The 18,405-nt window shown below is 56.0% G+C and overlaps 2 protein-coding genes across 2 annotated transcripts in view; one reads left to right on the forward strand and one right to left on the reverse strand.

Moving 5' to 3' along the window:
- TICRR (TOPBP1 interacting checkpoint and replication regulator) overlaps positions 1-1,396 on the forward strand; it is a 52,987-nt gene extending 51,591 nt beyond the window's left edge. Inside the window, exon 22 of the mRNA XM_010593832.3 lies at positions 501-1,396. Within this exon, the coding sequence (XP_010592134.2) occupies positions 501-613 (113 nt within the window). The 3' untranslated portion in view covers positions 614-1,396. The remainder of the gene's footprint in view (positions 1-500) is intronic.
- On the reverse strand, positions 1,397-18,395 carry KIF7 (kinesin family member 7). Its single transcript, XM_064267123.1, has 19 exons — positions 18,347-18,395; positions 16,154-16,504; positions 14,610-14,810; positions 13,859-14,252; positions 13,148-13,658; positions 12,512-12,628; positions 11,571-11,798; positions 10,582-10,703; positions 10,060-10,175; positions 9,753-9,905; positions 8,238-8,440; positions 7,057-7,254; positions 6,569-6,694; positions 6,185-6,361; positions 4,866-5,081; positions 3,894-4,100; positions 2,926-3,124; positions 2,700-2,846; positions 1,397-2,501 (listed from the first exon to the last, which is right to left on the reverse strand). The coding sequence occupies exons 2-19, from the start codon at positions 16,479-16,481 to the stop codon at positions 2,134-2,136; spliced, it is 4,011 nt and encodes a 1,336-aa protein (XP_064123193.1). The 5' UTR covers positions 16,482-16,504; positions 18,347-18,395; the 3' UTR covers positions 1,397-2,133.
- Between the last annotated feature and the right edge of the window lie 10 nt (positions 18,396-18,405).

The raw sequence follows: 18,405 nt of genomic DNA on the forward strand, positions 1-18,405 counted from the left end.
AACGCCCATGCCTTCTGGTACATTCAGGCTGTTGTAATCAGCCTTCAGACCCTGGGATGGCCCTTCCTCCACCCCACCTGGGAGAGAGCAGGATCTGGCTTGTTAAGGGCACTGGTTAGAGAGGTTTCCTTCTGCTACAACTGAGAGGAAACCCAGGAGGTGGTAGGAAAGCCTTCATGCTTTCTTCAGGGCTTTCTTCCCTCAAGACCATGATGTAAATCACACAAAACAGCATAAACCCCACAGATCTAAGACCTAAAAAGAGCCTCAAACCACAGCTACTTTGCATTTTCACAATTGCTAATTGCTATCAGCTGGGCACATGTCATACAGGGCAGAGGGCATGTCATACAGCCTAGGTCACAAGGAGGGGTACCCTGCAAGCACTGCTGATCACCGTAAGGCCAGCTGTGTGAGTAACCCTCCTGCAGCGTAAGCCCTTTTCTTTTGTGTGGTCTCCAATTATTTCCTGCATTCTCAGTCTTCCTGCCTCTTTCCAGATGAGGATGTGGACGTATTTCCCTCCACCGTGGAAGATTCTCCTTTCAGCCGAGCATTCTCCAGAAGACGCCTCATCAGCAGAACTTACACACGGAAGAAGCTGATTAGCTAGTTAGGCCAGAAGCAGGTGATGGGACTTGTACTTACGAACACTACTGAGCTCATACTGAGCTGATGCGTTCCCTGGACCAGGAGAGAGTGGCTTTTTCTCTGTATATGTGAGGATTTCCAAACTTTTACCATAATTGAATTCCTAACAGTGTGTCCAGAAGCTCAGTTCATGAGACTGGGGCCTTAACTGTTTCCCGAATGTAACCCTGGGGCTTACTGTGCTAAAGCAGGAGTTAACCAGGGCTTCTTAACAGAATCAAGAAAGTTCCAAGTATGAAGATGAAGTCAGCCAGGACCCCGTAGCCCCTTTTACCGTGGTGAGTTTTCAGAGTCCAGCTAGAATGCCTTAGGGTTTTTTAATTCCCCTCATGGAATCCATCCACCCCCAGAACCTACCCCTACCACACCTGCCCCTCATGGGAACATTGTGGGGAGGGGTGGATGATGGTATAGCTGGTGCTCAAAATCAAAGGCAGCCTGGGATGTCAGGAAACCAGACAGGGAACTGCACCCCTGGGATTCCAGCCCCAGCCCAACCGTGACCTTGGGCAAGTCAGGGGACTACTCTGTGCCTCCCTCACTTGTGAAATAGGAGAAAGGATGCTACGTGGTGTCCCTCGCAGGGCTGCTAAGGCTTGGATGCTGCACCATGGGGAGTGCTCTGTAAACTGTAAAGCACCATCCACATATATAAATATTAATTTATACTGAAGACTGCATCTGGGGCAGCAGAACCGGTTTTCTGCATTCCTTACACAAGACAATAAAATCGTCTCTGGCTGCATTTCTGTTCAGTGTTCCAGCCTGGGGGTAACTGACTATGCTCCAACTTTAATGGTTTCTGGAGTCAACTGCACTCCAAGTCTGCCCTGAGAGTCAGCCAGTTCATAGGTAGTCCCACCCACTCATGGGGAACACAGGGGCCTGGCTAATAGCGGAGGCTATTACAGAACCATCTCACTCTCTAAAAACCTTTCGAGCCTGCTGTGTTCCAAGAAGCCATTCTTCTCAAATCTGATTCACACTATCGTCTTATAAATCAACCTCGAAGTGAAAACTCCCATTCCTTCCTTTAGAAATGATTCTTGTTTATTATAAAATGGCTTTAAAAAAAAATTCTAAAAGCGTGCTAATGAGTTTCCCAGCTCTCCCTGTCTATACAGAAGACCATTCAAACCACAACCCTGCTGCCACTGACCATTTGTGACAAGTCTTGGCTGAGGCCTCAACCTATGGGCTTACGCTCCAGACCAGGCTCTTGCTTCTGAAACTCGTGAGCAAACCAATAGGTGGCAATCAGGTGCTGCAGCTTAAAGAAAGGGAGTGGCAGTTTGCATATTGTTTTAAAAACTTGAGTTCTTCTGGGCTATGACCCAAATTTGTTGACCACAATTAGCATAAAGATCTGGACGTGGACTTAGGTTGTGAGGTAAGGACTGTCCTTCACAGAAGCAAGGCGGGTGGCAATAGCACCTTTCAGCAGGGTCGGAACCTCCCTCCACAGTGGGGTCCGCCCAAAGCCTAAAGGGGATTTTTCCTGACATCAATCATCCCTGGACTGGCTCTCCGCAGTTCCCGCCGGGGCTTGGGCAGGGGCCCGAAGTTCCAGGGCAGACCCCCGTCAGCCCCAGGCAGCCCCCGCCCCACCAGGGCCTCGGCCGCCTCCCGCTGCCTCAGCTCCTCTGGGCAGCCCTGCTCGTCACTACACAGGCTGGAGCGCTTCCACGTCAGTGGCAGTGGAGCTCGGACCAAGTCCCGCACCTCCTCCCGGGTGTGGGGGGCAGCCTCAGTAAGGGGGAGCTGCCAGGGAAGCTCGGGGGCTGGGTGAGGTTCCTCTTCATTTCCAGGGAGCTGTCTGTTCTCCAAGCATAGGGTCCTCTTCTCCCCACCTGTCACCAAGAATGCCACCCTTGTCAGTGATGGAGGTACCAACACCTTCCCAATGCCCCAGCACAACAAGCAACCTATGAAATGACCTAATAAATGCTGCAGTGAGGGTGGTCTCTAAGCCTTCCCCAAGACAGAAAGGAATAAGGCTGGTTTCAGAGCAAGGCAGAGCAGAGCAAGTGACACCAGACACAAATTACCCCTGCTCTGGCCTGCAGCATTCAAACTACTGAGCTTCTGTTTCAGTTCCTGGTTTATCCACATGTGACGGCCCAGTTCCTTCTCCAGCGCTTGGATCCTGGTCTCATATTGCCTCTTGCTGTCTGCTAAGCCCTCACTGAGGTGGTCTAGGGTGGAAAGGCACAGAACAGCGGTGAGGGCTGTGGACAGGGCAGGACGGGGCCCGTGGGTCCGGCCGGGCCTCACCTCGGCTCTGCTGCAGGAGCAGCTGCACACTCTGCTCGTGCTCCTTCTGCTGCAGGGTCAGCTGGCGGTCCATTTCCAGGCGCTGGCGCTCCAGGGCCACCTCCAGCCAGTAGACCAGCCGCTGCTGCTCCTCGAGCTGCATCTCCAGCTCCGAGAAGGCGATCTGCTGCTGGTGCTGCTCCTCACGGAGCGTCACCACCTGGGCCAAGGCCAGTCCAGGCTCAGCCCAGCCACTGGCTCCCTTCACCCGGGTAGTCCTCAACCAGGGACAGCAAATATTTGGCACCTTTGCCACCGCTGCCCCACGGCAGACATTAATAGTAAATTACCAAGTCTTCCCTGCTGAGCCTCAGAAGCCTTCTCAACATAGTGTTCTAGGCAATGATTTCTAAATGGTCAGAGTTGGTTCTCAGAACGAAACTGATTTCCATCCCTGCCGCAAACCTTTTCCCAGCCTCACATTACTGAGCTGCTGGGCAGAGCCTCAAGCTGTAGGATTTCATCAGAGGCAGGGTTTCTCAACCTCATCAAATCTGGGGCTAGATCTTTGTTGTGGAGGGATTTCCTGTGCATTGTGGGATGTTTAGCAGCATCCCTGGCCTCCACCTACTACACGTCATAGCACACACATCCCCCACCATTGTAACAGCTATGTCTTCAGACATGGCCACAAGTCCCCTGGGAGGCAGTCGGCCCCCATGAAGAACCACTGATCTGGGCAGGGGCCACCCTGAAATTGGCCCATCAGACTGGAAGAGGAGGGGTGAGGACATTGTGTCTTAGTTTCATTACATAAAATAGGCTCTAAAGTGGAGAGTGAGGCAGCCCTGGAGACAAGCAGGTCCCGATTTTGTGATTCTGTCTCCAATCTGGGAAGAAATGGGGCATTTGCTAGAGCTGCCATCAAACACCTCCCCTGCACGAGTTCCAGAAGGAGCAGGCAGAGGGTCTGTGGGTAGGTGACCCACCTTGTCAAAGTACTTGCAGAGTAGCGCTCTGGTCTCCGAGGACGAGAGGTAGCTGAGCTTGGCCATGAGGTTCATCTCGCACTGGGAGAGCAAGGAGGCTGAGGCCCGCAGCACCCGCTGGCGGCACGTGATGGCCTCGTTCTTATACTCAATGGCAGCATCCAGGGCCTCGATGGCCTCGTCCAGCTGGAACAGCGTCCGCTCCTCCTGTAGGGACATGGACATATGTGGTAGAGGCACTGGGCTTCTGCCACCTCAGAACACCTGCTCCCTGACAACAAGGCCTAAGCAAACATGGGACACTGCAAGAGTTAACACGTAGGCACAAAATGTGCCTTTACGAGTCTCCTCGTCCTGAGAAGTAAGCTGGTGTGTCAAGAGAAAGGTTCCCTTGCCCTCAGTGGCAGGAACAGGGAAGCTTTGGTCTCTACCTGACCCCAGGGCACTGCTAAGAGGCTTCTTCTGAAGTGCACGGCCCTCTGAGTGACCTGTACACAGGAAGCCCATGATACACACCACGTGGAGGGTGTGGAAGAGTGTGCGACAGGCTCCCTATGGTCTGCTGGGGTGAGTTTATGTTAGCCCAGGCTTTCTCTGCTGCTCAAGGGAAGCACATTTATGTGGGCCCTGAGGTACATTAAGTCCGCTCAACATTCACTCCCACACAGGGAGTTGAGTTGTGTGTGCGTGGGGTCTAGTGAGAATGAGTCCTGACTCCAGCTTGAAAGGAACTGGAAGGTCAGCCAGGCTCAACCCCTTTGTGTCACAGACAAGCGGCTAAAGCAGGGCAGAAGGGCCAGTCCGACACACTCACCAACCCCAACCCTCCTGCCTTTCTGGGCCTAGCACACAGGAGGATGAAGGAGGGAACTTATATCCAACAGCAACAAGGCCCAACACCCTGCAGAGAACCAGAGCCAGCAGGCTGAGGGGAGCAGATGGACAGACAGATGTTGATGGCCCAGGGGATACCTCAGGTGACAGCAGGCTGCCCTGCCTCAGCTTGCTGTCGATCTCCAGGCGCTGCTTCAGCAGCAGGTCCTTCTCCTGACGTAGGCTGTCGATCTCCCTGCGGATCTGCTGCTGGCTGTGGGCACTGCCCTGCCGCAGCTGCCCACTCTTCTCAGACAGCTCCTTCTCCAGGTGCTCCAGCCGACTGGATACTCGCACGATGTCCTCATTGAGGGCCTGGGGAGCACCGCCAAGGAGGGAAAAGCAGACACTGTCCCACAGGGATGACCAACTGCTAGCCCCATCACTGGCTGCCAAGGACATGGGGCCTTCCTTCCAGAAACCCACAATGCAGGTGCGGTGACGTGGCCCTGCCCTGAAAGGAACCTCAGAGTGTGGCTGCTCCGGGCGGGGCCTGGCTCTTGGTTATGCAGAAGCTTGGGGACTGGTGGCTGAGGAGGGGACCTCTGAGATGGCCAGATGGACACAGACAAGCAATAGAAGAGGCACTCCTGGCAGAAAGGGGATGACATGGGCCAAGGAGGAGAGGGTGCTGCCAAAATGACTAGACTGGAGAGTGTGTGTGGGAATCAGCGGCCCTTCTGGGAGCCTGAGGTGGGAGGGAGTGAGGTCAAGGGGGGCTATGGATGACCCAGCTGCAGCACGAACCCTCTTGGACTTCACAGAGGGCACCCATGATGGCCATAGTGGGGGCTCCTAACTGCTGTGTTCTGGAGCTCTGAGAATTTGGCACAAGCACCTGCTCTTGGAACTGACTCTGGGTTTGTGTCTGACATGCCCACTGCAATCCTCATGGCAACATGATTCCATTTGACAGAGGAGGAAGCTGAGACTCAGAAGCTGGCCTTCCTACTTGACCTTCCTGTTCGAAAGGGAGTAATGATGTCAGGTTTCAAGCCCAGGTCTATCTGCCTCCAAAGCCAGCTCTTTCTATTTGGCCATACCACCTTTCTATACCTGCTGTTCCTTATTCACCTGCACAGGCCCAGAGTAGGTGGCTAATGAGGTGAAATGATTGTGGGATGGATACTTGGAGAGGTTCCTCTACCCACATATCATAGCATCCTAAAGCCTTGGAGTTCCTGAGGATCCATGGAATATACAGCCCAATAGGGCAAAGCTTCACCTGGCTGGAACTTATCTGGCAGGAACATCACCTAGAGAGACCTCACCTGGCAGCAACATCGCCTGGTGGCATCTCACCTGGCAGGACCTCACTTGGTGGCATCTCACCTGGCAGGACCTCACCTAGTGGAAACTCAACTGGCAGGATCTCTCCTGGCTGCACCTTAGCTGACCCTCACCTGGTAGGGCCTCACCTGGCTGGACCGCAGGCGCTTGCTCTCCAGCCCCGTCTTCTCCTGCATCAGGGCCTCCTTCTTGGCCAGGATGGCCTCCCGCTTGTGCAGCTCCTCCCCCAGCTCCTCCAGTGCCCGGCGCTGCTGCAGAACCTTCTCCATCTCCAGATCCAGCCACTTCTTCTGCTCCTCAATCTTCTGAGGGAAGAGGGGAGGCAGGAAGGAACTCAGTTCTCACCTCTGGCCCTTGGGCCAGCACCCAAGGACCAACAGGGAGGAGGGTGTACCCACCAGCTGCCCCCAGGGGACCCTGGCAACCAGCCGTGCTGCCCAGCCAGGCTGCGGTGCTCTTAGAGTGCAGGTTCAGCCAGCCATTGTCCCCGGCTCCCTCACCCCGGCTCCCACCTGCTGCTGCTCCAGGCTGACCACAGAGCCATTGCTGCCACTGCGCCGCTTCCTCTGGAATGCCGCGATCTCCTCTGTCTTGATCTTCAGGATCTTTTGCTGCTGCTCGTGCTTTAGCTCCAGCTCCTGGGGAGGGCCGAGGGAGGACACTCAACAGGCAGGGCCACAAATGGCGTCAGCACCTTACCAGGGCCCTGCCTGCAGTCCCAAAGGCCGCAGGAGTGCCTGCCCCGCTCCTGACAGCCCTGCAAAACACTCCCCAGCCTCACCCCCTCCCCACCCGCAAGTCTCTCTGGGACAGATAAACAGAAGCAAACACTTCCCTTCCCCCTACAAGATGCCAGACACCCCACACATGTCATCTCACTGAGTTCTCACTGTAGCCTTCAGTTTCCTAGAACTCTCATTTTCAGATGAAAAAACAAACTCAGAGAGGCTAAGTTCACGTGACTCCTGGGCCGTGTTCCCCACGCAGCTGTGGGCCTGACCTTGACGCGGTGCTGCCGCTTGTTCATCTCTGTCTCCAGGCGCCGCTTCTGCTCTGTCTCCTCACGCAGCCGCCTCTGCAGCTGGCCCTGCTGCTGCCGCATGAACTGCACGTTCCTCTCCAGCTCCTGCAGCCGCTTTTCCCTCTGGGCTGACAGTGACACCAGTCGCTCCGTCGCCTGCTTCTTCTCCTTCAGCACCTGGGACCAACACGGCCTCCATTGGGCCACCACAGGCTACAGGGCCTGGCCTAGTGCCTGGTGCTCCATAAGGGTGGATGAACGGATAGAGGGACAGACAGAAGGGAAAGCAGGCTGGTGGCTGGGGGACTGCTAACGATACTGGTAGCTAACCCTCCTAAGGCATTTACCAGGCACTGTACCAAGTGCTTTGTGTGTATTAAATAATCCTAACAACCCTATGGAAAAGTATGATTATATTACCCCTATTTTACAAATTAAAAAAAAATTTTTTTTTTAATTTTACAAATTACAAAACAGAAGCACAGAGAGGTTAGGAAATGAGACCAAGGATAGCTAGTAAGTGGAGCTGAGATTCAAACCCAAGGAGTTTGGCTCCAGAGCCCGAGCTCTCACCAGCTCTACAGTGTTGTCTCTTGGACACCTCAGCTGACAAATGAAGGACTGAATGGATGGACAGCTGCCACTATGATGGACGGAAGGGTCAGTGGACAGACGGACAGAAGGATGGGATGATATAAAGGTGAAAAATAGGATAGACAGATAATGCGTGGCTTGATATAAAGAGTGGATGGACAGATAGGTAATGGGCAGTTGGTCACATCAACTGATAAAAGCATAAGCAGACGGTGGACTGGATGGACACATAGACTGACAGGTGGACAGACAGAGGCATGACGGAATGGAGGCGTAAGTGAGTGGATAGATGGAAGGGTAGACAGATGGACAGATGGAGGGGAGGGCTGTGTGATGTAGGGTGGATTTTCTTTAGGTGCCCACCCTCAACAGCACCTCCTCCCCATCTGTCTCCTCTGTGGTGTCTAAAGCTGAGCCAGCCCCCTGTACTGCTGGCCTCACCCCGGGAGCTTGGAGGGAGTGAGCACTACCAGTCAGGGACTCTGGCACGAGGGCTAAGCATGTCCTGATTCCAGCGCCCCTAGCCTGGAAGGCCACAGCCACCGCCCCAGGGCCCCAACACTGACCTGCACCTGGCTCTGGGCCGCGGCGACCCTCTTGCGGAACTCCTGGAGCTGAGACCGCTCACCAGCATCCTGGGGCTCTCTGCCCTCGAGCTCCTGCAGCTGCCTCTGGCCTTCACTCAGCTCAGCCCGCACCCGCTCCGCCTCCTGCTCCAGCTCTCGGATGCGCTGGCTGTGCTGGCGGTTCAAGGCCTGGGCCGCCTTCCCTGGAAGTGGGGCCACGTCAGCACAGGCTATCCCTCTCCCCCCTTATTGCCCTTGAGGCCTTGCAGACCTGTCAGCCACGGACACCTGCATGGTTTTCCTAAGCCTTTGTACCACCAGAACTGTGACTTAACGTTTTTCTTTAAATCAACTCACTTTTTAAATTCACCTCATCTTCAGGAGTGACACAGGGAATTTACAGGTTAACCAGTTTTATTTTTCCCTAATACATATTAAAACAAATACATAACATGAACTTGCTTATAATCAAGCCTCTAGAACTAACTTCCATTCGCAGGAAATATGGGGAGGGGGGGAAGGAACAAGTTAAATGACACCATAAGGAAGCAAACAGACGAACCCCGAACATTATGACTTTGGAATATTCTATAGGACGACTGAACTGGTGAGAGAAGGGGGACTTTAGAGACCTAACAAGCAAATATAATGTGTGGGGCAAGTTTGGAGCCTGAGTCAAGCAAACCAGCTGTAAAGAGACCCTGCTAAATAATCAAAGGTATGTGTTCATGGCTGGGCAGTAGGTGACAGCCAAGGAATTGTTACTACTAATTTTATCAGACATGCTAATGGCATTACGGTTAAGTAGAAAAGGTCCAAATTTGTTAGGCATACTCAAAGGCACAGGGATGACATGATGTGACGCACGGGGTTTGCAAAGGAAAAAGGAAGAGATGAAAGAGATGTGGCAAAATCTTGCTAACTGGCAATGGGCAGATGGGACAGCACTGTACTATTCTCACTTGTATGTGTGCCTGAAAGTGTTCATCATAAATTTTGTAATAAATAAATCTAGAACTATTAAAATAAAAAGGCTCAACTGGTCACCACACAAAATTGTCCCCCACCCCTTCACCAGTCATGGACTACATGATCTGGGACTCGATCCTTGATCACACTCACTGTGTGTTCCCCAGGACTGAGAGCCTGTGCCCAGCACAGTGCCTGATACACAGCAGATACTTAATAAATAATAGTAAGTAATACTAACTGAAAGCCATTCTAAGCATTTAACCTTGAATTAATTCATTTCCCAACAACCCTACAAAGTAGGTACAATTACTATTCCCATTTCTCATCCCATTTTAGGGATGAGAAAACTGAGGCACAGAGGGGTTACACTACTTGTTCAAGGCTACACAGCTGGGAGATACTAAGCTGGGAATCCACCACAGCTGTCTGGCTCAGGAGCCCCCGTTTTCACTACCACACTGACAAGCACCCTCTGAAACAGCACATAAGTAACACATGGGAAGTCATGCCCAGGTGAGGGGTGCCCAAACGCCCATGCAGCACCTGTGCGGACCAGCTCTGCGATGAGCCCTTCCTTCACGCGGATGTTGATGGCCAGCTCCCGGATCTTCTGCTGGGCCTGGGCCAGCCGCCACTCAGAGGCCGTGGCAGCAGGGGCCTGGTGGGCCCGAGCCGGGGCCTTGCTTCCACCAACCACTGCAACAGGCAGACCGACAATGGAGGGAGGCCAGAAGGAAGGAAGGGAGAGGCTTGCCCTGGGCAGGGGTGATGGGTGGGCAGCGGTGCTTGGGTGGTCAGCCCAGGACAATGGCAAGGAGAGAGGACCCTCTCTACATCCCACCCAGCTCACCTCTGGACCCCGGGATGGCCACACCCAGCTCTTCAAGGTGAAGCTCTGGACCCTTTCTATCAGGCGGACTCCTGGGGTGGGCTCCCACCTTCCGGTTCCAGCTGCCGATCCCATTTCTGGAAAGCAAATGCAGGAGGCTGTACCCCTCCCCGGTCCCTGGCACAGCTTAACCACCTCCCAGGCCAGAAGGGAAGAAGAGAGACCACTGGGCCATCCACCCCCAAGGTCACATGTAACCCAGGACCAAGTCTCACCGAACTCTAGGCCTAGTAGGCACCCGGCAGCTGGGAGCACCAAGTACCACCCTGTAGACACCCACCCAGTGAGCCCTCTTGGCTTAGAGCCCACATCCCTGCCCTGCTTTCCCTCCAGGGCTGGCCGGGGTGCTGTAGGGAAGGTGCCCTGAGATCTGAGAGGCCTGGGCTAGCAGTGTGAAAGCCACTGCTACTAGGGGAGGAGACAGCAGGGTCCCACCCCACCCAGGTCTGGTCTTCAGCAGGCTTGGACAGGAGTCCCACTCACCTGCGCAGGTGCAGGGTCCGCCTGGGCGGCTCTTCGTCCTCCTCTGATGCAGTCGAAGAGCCACTTCCCAGCCTTTCTACCTTCACCAGCAACTCAGTGCCAGTCTGCTTGTCACCTGTCAGCTGCAGAGGAGGGTCAGAACTTCACCGCAGGAACACCTCAGGTGTCCTCATCAGTTCATTCCCACTTTCTCGTCCTTTGCATGCCCTCCCTACATCTCTGCCTCTTCAAGCCCTGTCTACCTTCAAGATCTAGCTCAATGACACCTCTGGGAGTCCTTTCCACTTTCCAGCTGGAGGCAAGAGCTTCCTCCCCCACCCCAGCTCCCAAAGCAGCTGGTACTCCTCAGGTGACAACCACCCTATCTATCTTGAGTACGGATTGTCTGCACCTAAATTTTATCTCACCCAGAAGACAGGTGTATGGGTTGAAAAGACGCCAACATTCCCCACACCCAGCAACACCCTGCAGTGGCGGGTACATGGCAGGCCTCTGCGAACCCAAGTTCCCCCGTCTCTCAGTCCCTTGGGCCTTTAGAGATGAAAGGCCCAGAGCTCAAAGGCAGATGCAGGAGGAGCCGCGGTCCAAAAGGCCCTATGTAGCAAAACCAGGGCAGGAGACCAGGGCTCAGGGAGACAGACTAAGGCTCCATGGAAAAGTGAACTTTCAGAGAGCCATCCAAAGACAGAAGGGGCTGCCTCGGGGTGGTGAGCACTCCATCTCTGGAGGTGTGCAAACCTTCCATTCACTGCTAAAGCTGTAACTTTCTCACTCTAAGCAATCTGTAGCCACCCCAGGGACCCACCACCCAATGGCACCTGACCCCTCCAAGAGGCCTAGCAGTCACCCAAATCCCAGCCCCTCCTCTAGGGACACCTGAGAGAACATCTCACTTCTCACAGCTGGTCCCATGCCCCAGCATTGCCCATCCCCTGTCTGGAGCCTACCCAGTCCAGCAGAGCTCAGGAGACACCCAGCCTCTGACCTACCTCTCCCCACTGCTCAGGACCAACTTCATCTCCTGGAAGGCAGGTAGGGGGCACAATGCCCAGCATATGGGTGTGGGCGCCCCCCAGGGGGGCTGTGTGAGGCCGGGGCACAAAAGACCCAGGAGGCAGGCCCTGCAGAAGCCCCGGGGGCCCCCAGCCAGGCCGCACAAGCTCTAGCCGCAGCCGCAGCTCTGCCATCTCCTCCTGCTGCTCACGCAGACGGTCACTCTGCAAGACATGGTCAGGTCGCTGATGGGGGCGCTGTTGGGGGCATGGATGCCAGGGTGGGGGGTGGTACAGGGATGCTCACCAGCAGGCAGAAGTGAGGGAAACCAAAGAATAAGCCTGAGGCCACCCTGCCTTCCCTGGGCTAAAACTCTCACATGCACAAGGCTTAACAGCCTGTGAAGGGGGCACTATCTGTATACCCATTTTACTCACGGGAAAGTCAGTCTCTGAAGAATTGAGCACCCCAAGGTCACACAGCCAGTGTGGGGCTGGGCTAAGGGAAGTCCCAAGATCTCTGGGTTCCAGGTCAAAGACGACAAGGGATGAGGAAGCCAAAATCCCTCCAACCTGACCACTGCACTCATTCAGACTCAAACTCTCACTCCACCCTGCTAAGGGCTCCTCATCACACTCCCTCCCTGCTACTTCTCCACTTTTGATCACTGACACCAGAGGGCGCCAGGAGCAATGGTGACCCTGTCACCATGGACCAAGAGGAAGGGCCTGGCTGCACATCTCCCATGGTTCTCATGACCACCCAAGAGCTGTGCTGCCTGGCAGCCTACCCACACGCACTGTTCCTTTCCTCACCTCCACACTGTCACTCATGCTGTGCACCCCTCTCTCTCTACCTACCCTGCCAGTCAGCCTGGCTACCTCTCTCTCATCCTCAGAGACTCAGCTCGGACTTCATCTGCTTTAGGTGGCCCCACCTGCAGTTTGTACTGCTCCATGGCGTCCTCCAACGCAGCCAGAAAGTCTCGGTTCTCCTCCTCCAGCCGAGCCACCTGGCTCTGCAGTGTCAGCAGCTGCTGTGCCCCCTCATCTGCCTATGGGACAGGGAGAAGGCTTTCAGGGCGGGGCTGGCAGGGCAAGCCTGCCTCTCCCTGGGACACCCCGGCCCGCTCTCTGCCCTGCCACCAGCTTTCCTACCCCTGCTGCCTACCGTGTCCCAGGCCTTCCCTGCAATGGGGGTTCTAGAACCACAGGTGGGGAGGGCACCCCGACCCCACCTGGCCTGGGGTCTCCTCTGCAAGCAGTCTGGGCCACTTCTAGTAGTTAATCATATTTTTATTAATAGCAACGTCACCACTGATACTAGGAACAGCTTGCTAAGCTTCACCAGCACCCTGGGTGGGCTCCTGTTCCACACTCAGCCCTCACCTATCTCCGGGAGGTAAGTATGAACGTTATCCCTATCTTACAGATGGAGACCCTGCGGTCAGGTGAGGTGAAGTGTGACTGAAGTCATCAGCAAAAGTGACTGAATTCTGAATGAGCTCTGCTGATGGAGGGTGGCCCCTCTCCCTTCCCGCTTCCTTCCCGGGGGGTTGGGTCCGCCTGGCCACCTTTCGCCCGCGCAGGGCGCCCTGGTCCTCAGCGGAGGTGCTCTCGATGCCACTGTCAGGCCCAGAGGCGGAGCTCAGGGCGCTGCGCTCGCCCTCGACCGCGCACAGCCAGTCGCGCAGCTTGCGCGCGGCGGCACCGGGCAGCCCGGGCTCGGCCTGGAGCTCGCGCAGGAGGCTGCAGGCGGCATCGGCGCGAGCCCGGCAGCGCGCGCACTCGGCGTCCAGGCGAGGAGGGGCCGCTTGGCCAGCGGCGGGGCCCGGGGCGCGCCGGCCGCGGTGGATGATGCGCGTCTCGGAGCGGTGCCGCGGTGGCCCCCGTGCCCCAGCCACCGACTCCTCAAGCGCCCGCTCGGCCTCCGGCCGCCAGTTGATCACCGCGCGGTTGCGGATGTTCTGAGCGCGGCTGGCGTAGTTGAGGGTGTTGAGCGTTTCATCGAAGTCAGAGGAGGAGGGGCTGACGCAGGCGACCATCACAGTCTTGGCATTCCCCCCGAGGGAGTCTTTCAGGATCCTGAGGATGCCGAAGACGGAGTGCGTCAGGGACCCCAACGCACCAAGCCTAGGGCCAGCAGTCTAGACCTTAGAATCGGGCCTGATCCTCGGCTTGGTTCCGTGTGGGCAGAGACCTATGCGGACCGGTGCGCCCAGAAGTCAGTGCGAGCCCCCCAACCCTAGAGGCCAGAGAGGCGCAATGTCAAAAGAGTGGCTTACCGAGTAATCTTGGAGTCGCGGTAGGGGATGTGGCTGCCCCGTCGCTGGGGGTCGCCCAGGGCGCTGATGACGTTACCCAGCGCCAGGAGGCTGCTGTTGATCTGGATGCTCTCCTTGAGCCGCTCACCTGTGCTGCCTGTCTTGAGCACCCTCTCAGAGCCCGCCAGGTCCACGAAATGGAACTTGGAGACGAGCAACTGGCCGGCAGCAGGTCGGGGCACGCGGCTGGGGGCGCGCCCCCGCTGCTCCAGGGTCACCGTAAAGACCGTATGGGAGCGGCTGGACAGTCGGTTGAGGTGCGTGGCCCCTGTGTGCCGTGCCGCGTTGCCCATCTCCAGAAGGCTCAGCACCTCGTCAAGGCCCTCCACGTCCACCTCCTTCACCCCACACAGCACTGCGGGCACAGCCGGCTGTCAGCCCCAGGGCAGCGGCAGCCCGGCTTGACCAGGCAGGGAGGGCAGACAAGACTAGCCCTCTACCTCCTCTTCCTGACCCAGGTGGCCCCTCCCCATGCCCAGGCCGTCCTTCCCAGCCTGGTTTGGGCTTCAGGGACTCCAACTTCCGCCATGCCCACCTCAATGCCTCTCATTCAGGAAGCAGAAGTATATACAGAACTCCTGGGAACAAGGGAGACCAGGAGTTTCCAGAACAGGTGTCCCTCCCAGACAGGGAAGCCCTCTCTCAGAGAAGGTGAAGCCCCCCAAGCCAGGTGCCCCGCTCCAGTCCTTCTGGGGGGGAGCGGGAGTCCTACCGACATTCCCTCGGTCATCTTCCCGAAGCTGGATGTCACGGCTGGCGGTGCCCACCTCAAGCAGGTCACGAAACTCCTCCTTGTATACTTCAAGGTAAGACACGTGCACCAGACAGTCAAGCAGGTCGTTCTCATCAATCAGCTTGAAGGCCTCAGCCATGGCCCGCGGGATGATCCCCTGCTCGTCCTCACAGAGGGAGGCTGGGGAGACACCGAACGGCCTCCTGCTGCCTTGCCTGCAGCTTGGCACGGCTGCAGCCTAGGGCTCCAGTGTGGAGAAGGCAGCGGCAGAGGCCAGGATGGGCTGGGAGCCTGAGCGAGGCCATGCTCCAGAGTGGCCAGGGGTCAGGCCAGGCAGGATTATAGAATTTCGGAGTTGGAAGGAACCTCTCATGGTTCAAACAAACTCCTTGTAGGCATCCCCTCCACTACATCCCCAACAGAAGATCAGACACTGTTGGCTTGAATGCTCCTGGGGACAGGGAGTTCATTATCACTGACTGTACTCAGGTATCCAAAGGCCCTCTTAAATTTATCCCAAAGAAGTAGGGAGAGGATGTTCAGAGCAGCACTCCACATTAACTTCAAAACAATGTACCCTACAATGCAACAGGACATCTGATTAAATTATATTCACTGTGGAATGCCAGGGAGCCATGACAAAATTAGATTCAGGAGTATTTAATGATATAGAGAAAACTTCATGATATATTCCTAAGTAAATAAAGCAGGATACAAAAGAATGGGTACAATATTATCCCGTTTTTGAAAGGTATACTAATCTTCACAGAGAAAGAAACCAAGAGCTAACAGGATGAGATATCTCTGAAAGGTGATTTCAAGTAGGTTTTATTTTGTGTGTGTATTTTTCTGTATTTTCCACCACAAATGTAATGCTTTTGTAATCTAAGAGAAAGCAGTTCATGTTACTTAATGAGGGGCAGGCCGGCCCTTCGATAGGACCAGAATGCCTTTCCCAAAACTCCCCTGTAGAGTCTTCACGGAACCTGCCTGCTCTCTGTAGCCAAAGCCCCCTCTCTTTCAGGACATTCTCCTTTCCCAACTGTCCAACTAGAACCCGGATTCCTGATCTTTGGCAGCTATCCTGGTGACCTCCAAAGACATGCTAACTTCTGGCTGGTTCCCAGAATCAGGCAGTGTGGCCCTATCTCTATGGAGTTGTGAAGACCACTCACCTCCAAGCAGGGGCAGGTTATCTAGAAGCCAGGTATGCATGGGCTTAATTGTGTTGATTTACTAATCTGTAGTGTACATTTTCACATGGGTTTCACCACACCTTTGATGTGACTGGTATTGGGTACCACCTTACTTATCGGGTAACCCCTCCCTGCCTCCGAGGACAGTTCTTTCCAGCAGGGCACTTAAGGCTGGTTCCTGCCCTACCCAGCCTACTGACATGACTGGTCCCACCCTGGGCTGCAGATGGCTGTGTACACACCCTGCTCACCCTCCCCCAGGAGCCTTTACCTTCAACAGCAAAGAGCAGGGAGGGGGCAGGGACAGAAATTCAGGAGGTCACTCACCCACACTGGCCTCCCCCATGGTGTACGTCTTCCCGGATCCCGTCTGACCATAGGCAAAGACAGTGGCATTGAAGCCCTCAAAGAAAGCCTCAAGAAGGGGCTGCACACAGGCCTGGTACACAGCCTCCTGCCCAGCATCCTCAGCCAGCACCACGTGGAAACCAAAATGACGGTCTCGGCCCAGAGTGACGCGGCCGCACCCTGGCTCTACCCGCAGGCAGCTCTGGTGCCCGTGCAGCAGCTCCTTGGGCAGCAGTGGGCGGACTCGCAGGGCCACTCTCACTGGGGCCTCCTCTGCCCCTGGCGGCCTCTGGGCCTCCAACCCCATGTTGAGGGGTGCTGCTCTGGGCGCTGCTGAGAGAAGGAGAGGTCCCTGCCATTAGCACCTGAACTCCAGAGCCGGACTCACCCTACAGGTGACTGGGAGCCAGATCCTGAAGCTCCTGACCTTGAAGGGATGAAGGGGAAGGTGGTCAAAGTTCAGAACATCTCACACACACAGGCTGGTATCCAAATGCTTCAGGGAACATGCTACAATTCCACAGAGTAATGTTTGATGGCTCATAAACCGCCCCCCCCCCAAAAAACCAAACCCACTGCCGTCAATTCTGACTCATAGCGACCCTATAGGACAGAGCAGAACTGCCCCATAGAGTTTCCAAGGCCCAAACTCCTCCTCTGGACACCCAATGGCTTCTGTGTTTCAGCTGCACCCCTCCCCTGTAACCCCATTTCCTAGAAGAACCGACCCACATACACACACCAATCCAGAGAACTCCTTCCCCTAACATCCTCCTGGATATTCCATAGTCTCTGCCTTTGTCATCCCACCCTCACCCCCTTTTTAAAGAAAAAAAATCAAATCCACGTTCCCACCACCAAACCCTGCCAATTCCATCCCCTAAATCTCTCTCCAGTCCACCTCCTTCTCCTATCCTACTGCCAAAGCCTTGGCCCTGGGCACTGACATCCTGACAGGATGGTTTTTACCAGCCTTCTCTCTGGTCTCAGTTTCCCTCTCCCTTCCAATACGGCAGCCAGGCGCATCTTTCAAAAAAGCAAATGAGATGTCACTCCCAGCTCCAAAGGCTCCCCACTGCCCCTGGGATTCAAAACTTTAACAGGCCCTGCCCACCTTGCTGCCTCACCTCCTCCTGTCACCCCAGGTCCTTCCTCACCTGTCTCTCCCTGCAACAAGCTCTGTGCAGCCAAAGCCTCCTTAGCCCTGCAGGCTGAGGTTGGACATACCTTGTTCAAGGAGCAAGGGAGAAGCTCAGCTCCCAGCCCCTGTGCCCTGCCTTCCCTCCCCTCCATCAGCCACTGCCCACTCTCTGGTGCTATTGCCAGGTTACCTGTTCCTCTCCCCCGACTCCCAGACTGGGAGCTCCAGGGCAGGGACCCTCTTTGCCCCCTTTGTACTGCACCTCCAGCGCACAGCACAAGGTCCCACACTTAGTGGCTGCCCAGTAAACAGTGATGAATAACCCTCAAGCAAGGAAACGTCCCCATCCTCCCTCCTTTTATCACATTCCTTGCCCCACTCCCCAGGCCCGCAGCACTTTTTTTTCTTTACTGTTTAACCTCTCAGCAAACGTAACAGTTTGTCTGTTCACTCAATCATTCATTCAATCCCTGCTGGGTGTCCGGCCCTGGGGCCATGGAGGTAACTCAGCTGGGCAGTACGGTGGGGGCCTTCGCCCCCCCCACCCCCTGTCCGTGAGCTTCCCGAGTCCCGCTCAGCGGCTACTTCACCGCGCACCAGCTCCCTGTCCAGTGCTCTGCACACCGACAGCGCCCAGACAACTCCACAGGTGCAGTCGGGTGCCAGGCGGGTCGGGGGTAGAGAGTCGGGGGCCGGAGGCTGCGGGCCCGGGGCAGCGGCTCCCTCAAAGTTTTGGAGAAGTGATTACAAATGCGGACCCGGCCCTCGCACCTCGCGCTCGATCCTTCTGACCAGGCCTGGGACGCCGGCCTCAGCCCTCCGACTTCAGGAAGAAGGGGCGCCGCGGCCCAGGGAGGGACCTCAGGGAGGCCAGTGGGCAAGGGTGGGGGCTCCTTGTGCCAGGTCAGAGCTCCTCAGGCGCCCTGGCTCCCGGTGCCACCCGGCCCACAGCTGCGCAGGGGTGCGCGAGCGCGCGCCTCCCCGGATCCCACCCGGGTCCTTGCCCCCCACCCCTTCCGAGCGGCACCCACCTGCTCCGGTACGGGTGCAGTTCCCCGGCCCTGCAGTCCGGCTCGGATCCCCAGTGCGG

This window comes from Loxodonta africana, chromosome 13, assembly GCF_030014295.1.
Source record: "Loxodonta africana isolate mLoxAfr1 chromosome 13, mLoxAfr1.hap2, whole genome shotgun sequence".
NCBI lineage: Eukaryota > Metazoa > Chordata > Mammalia > Proboscidea > Elephantidae > Loxodonta > Loxodonta africana.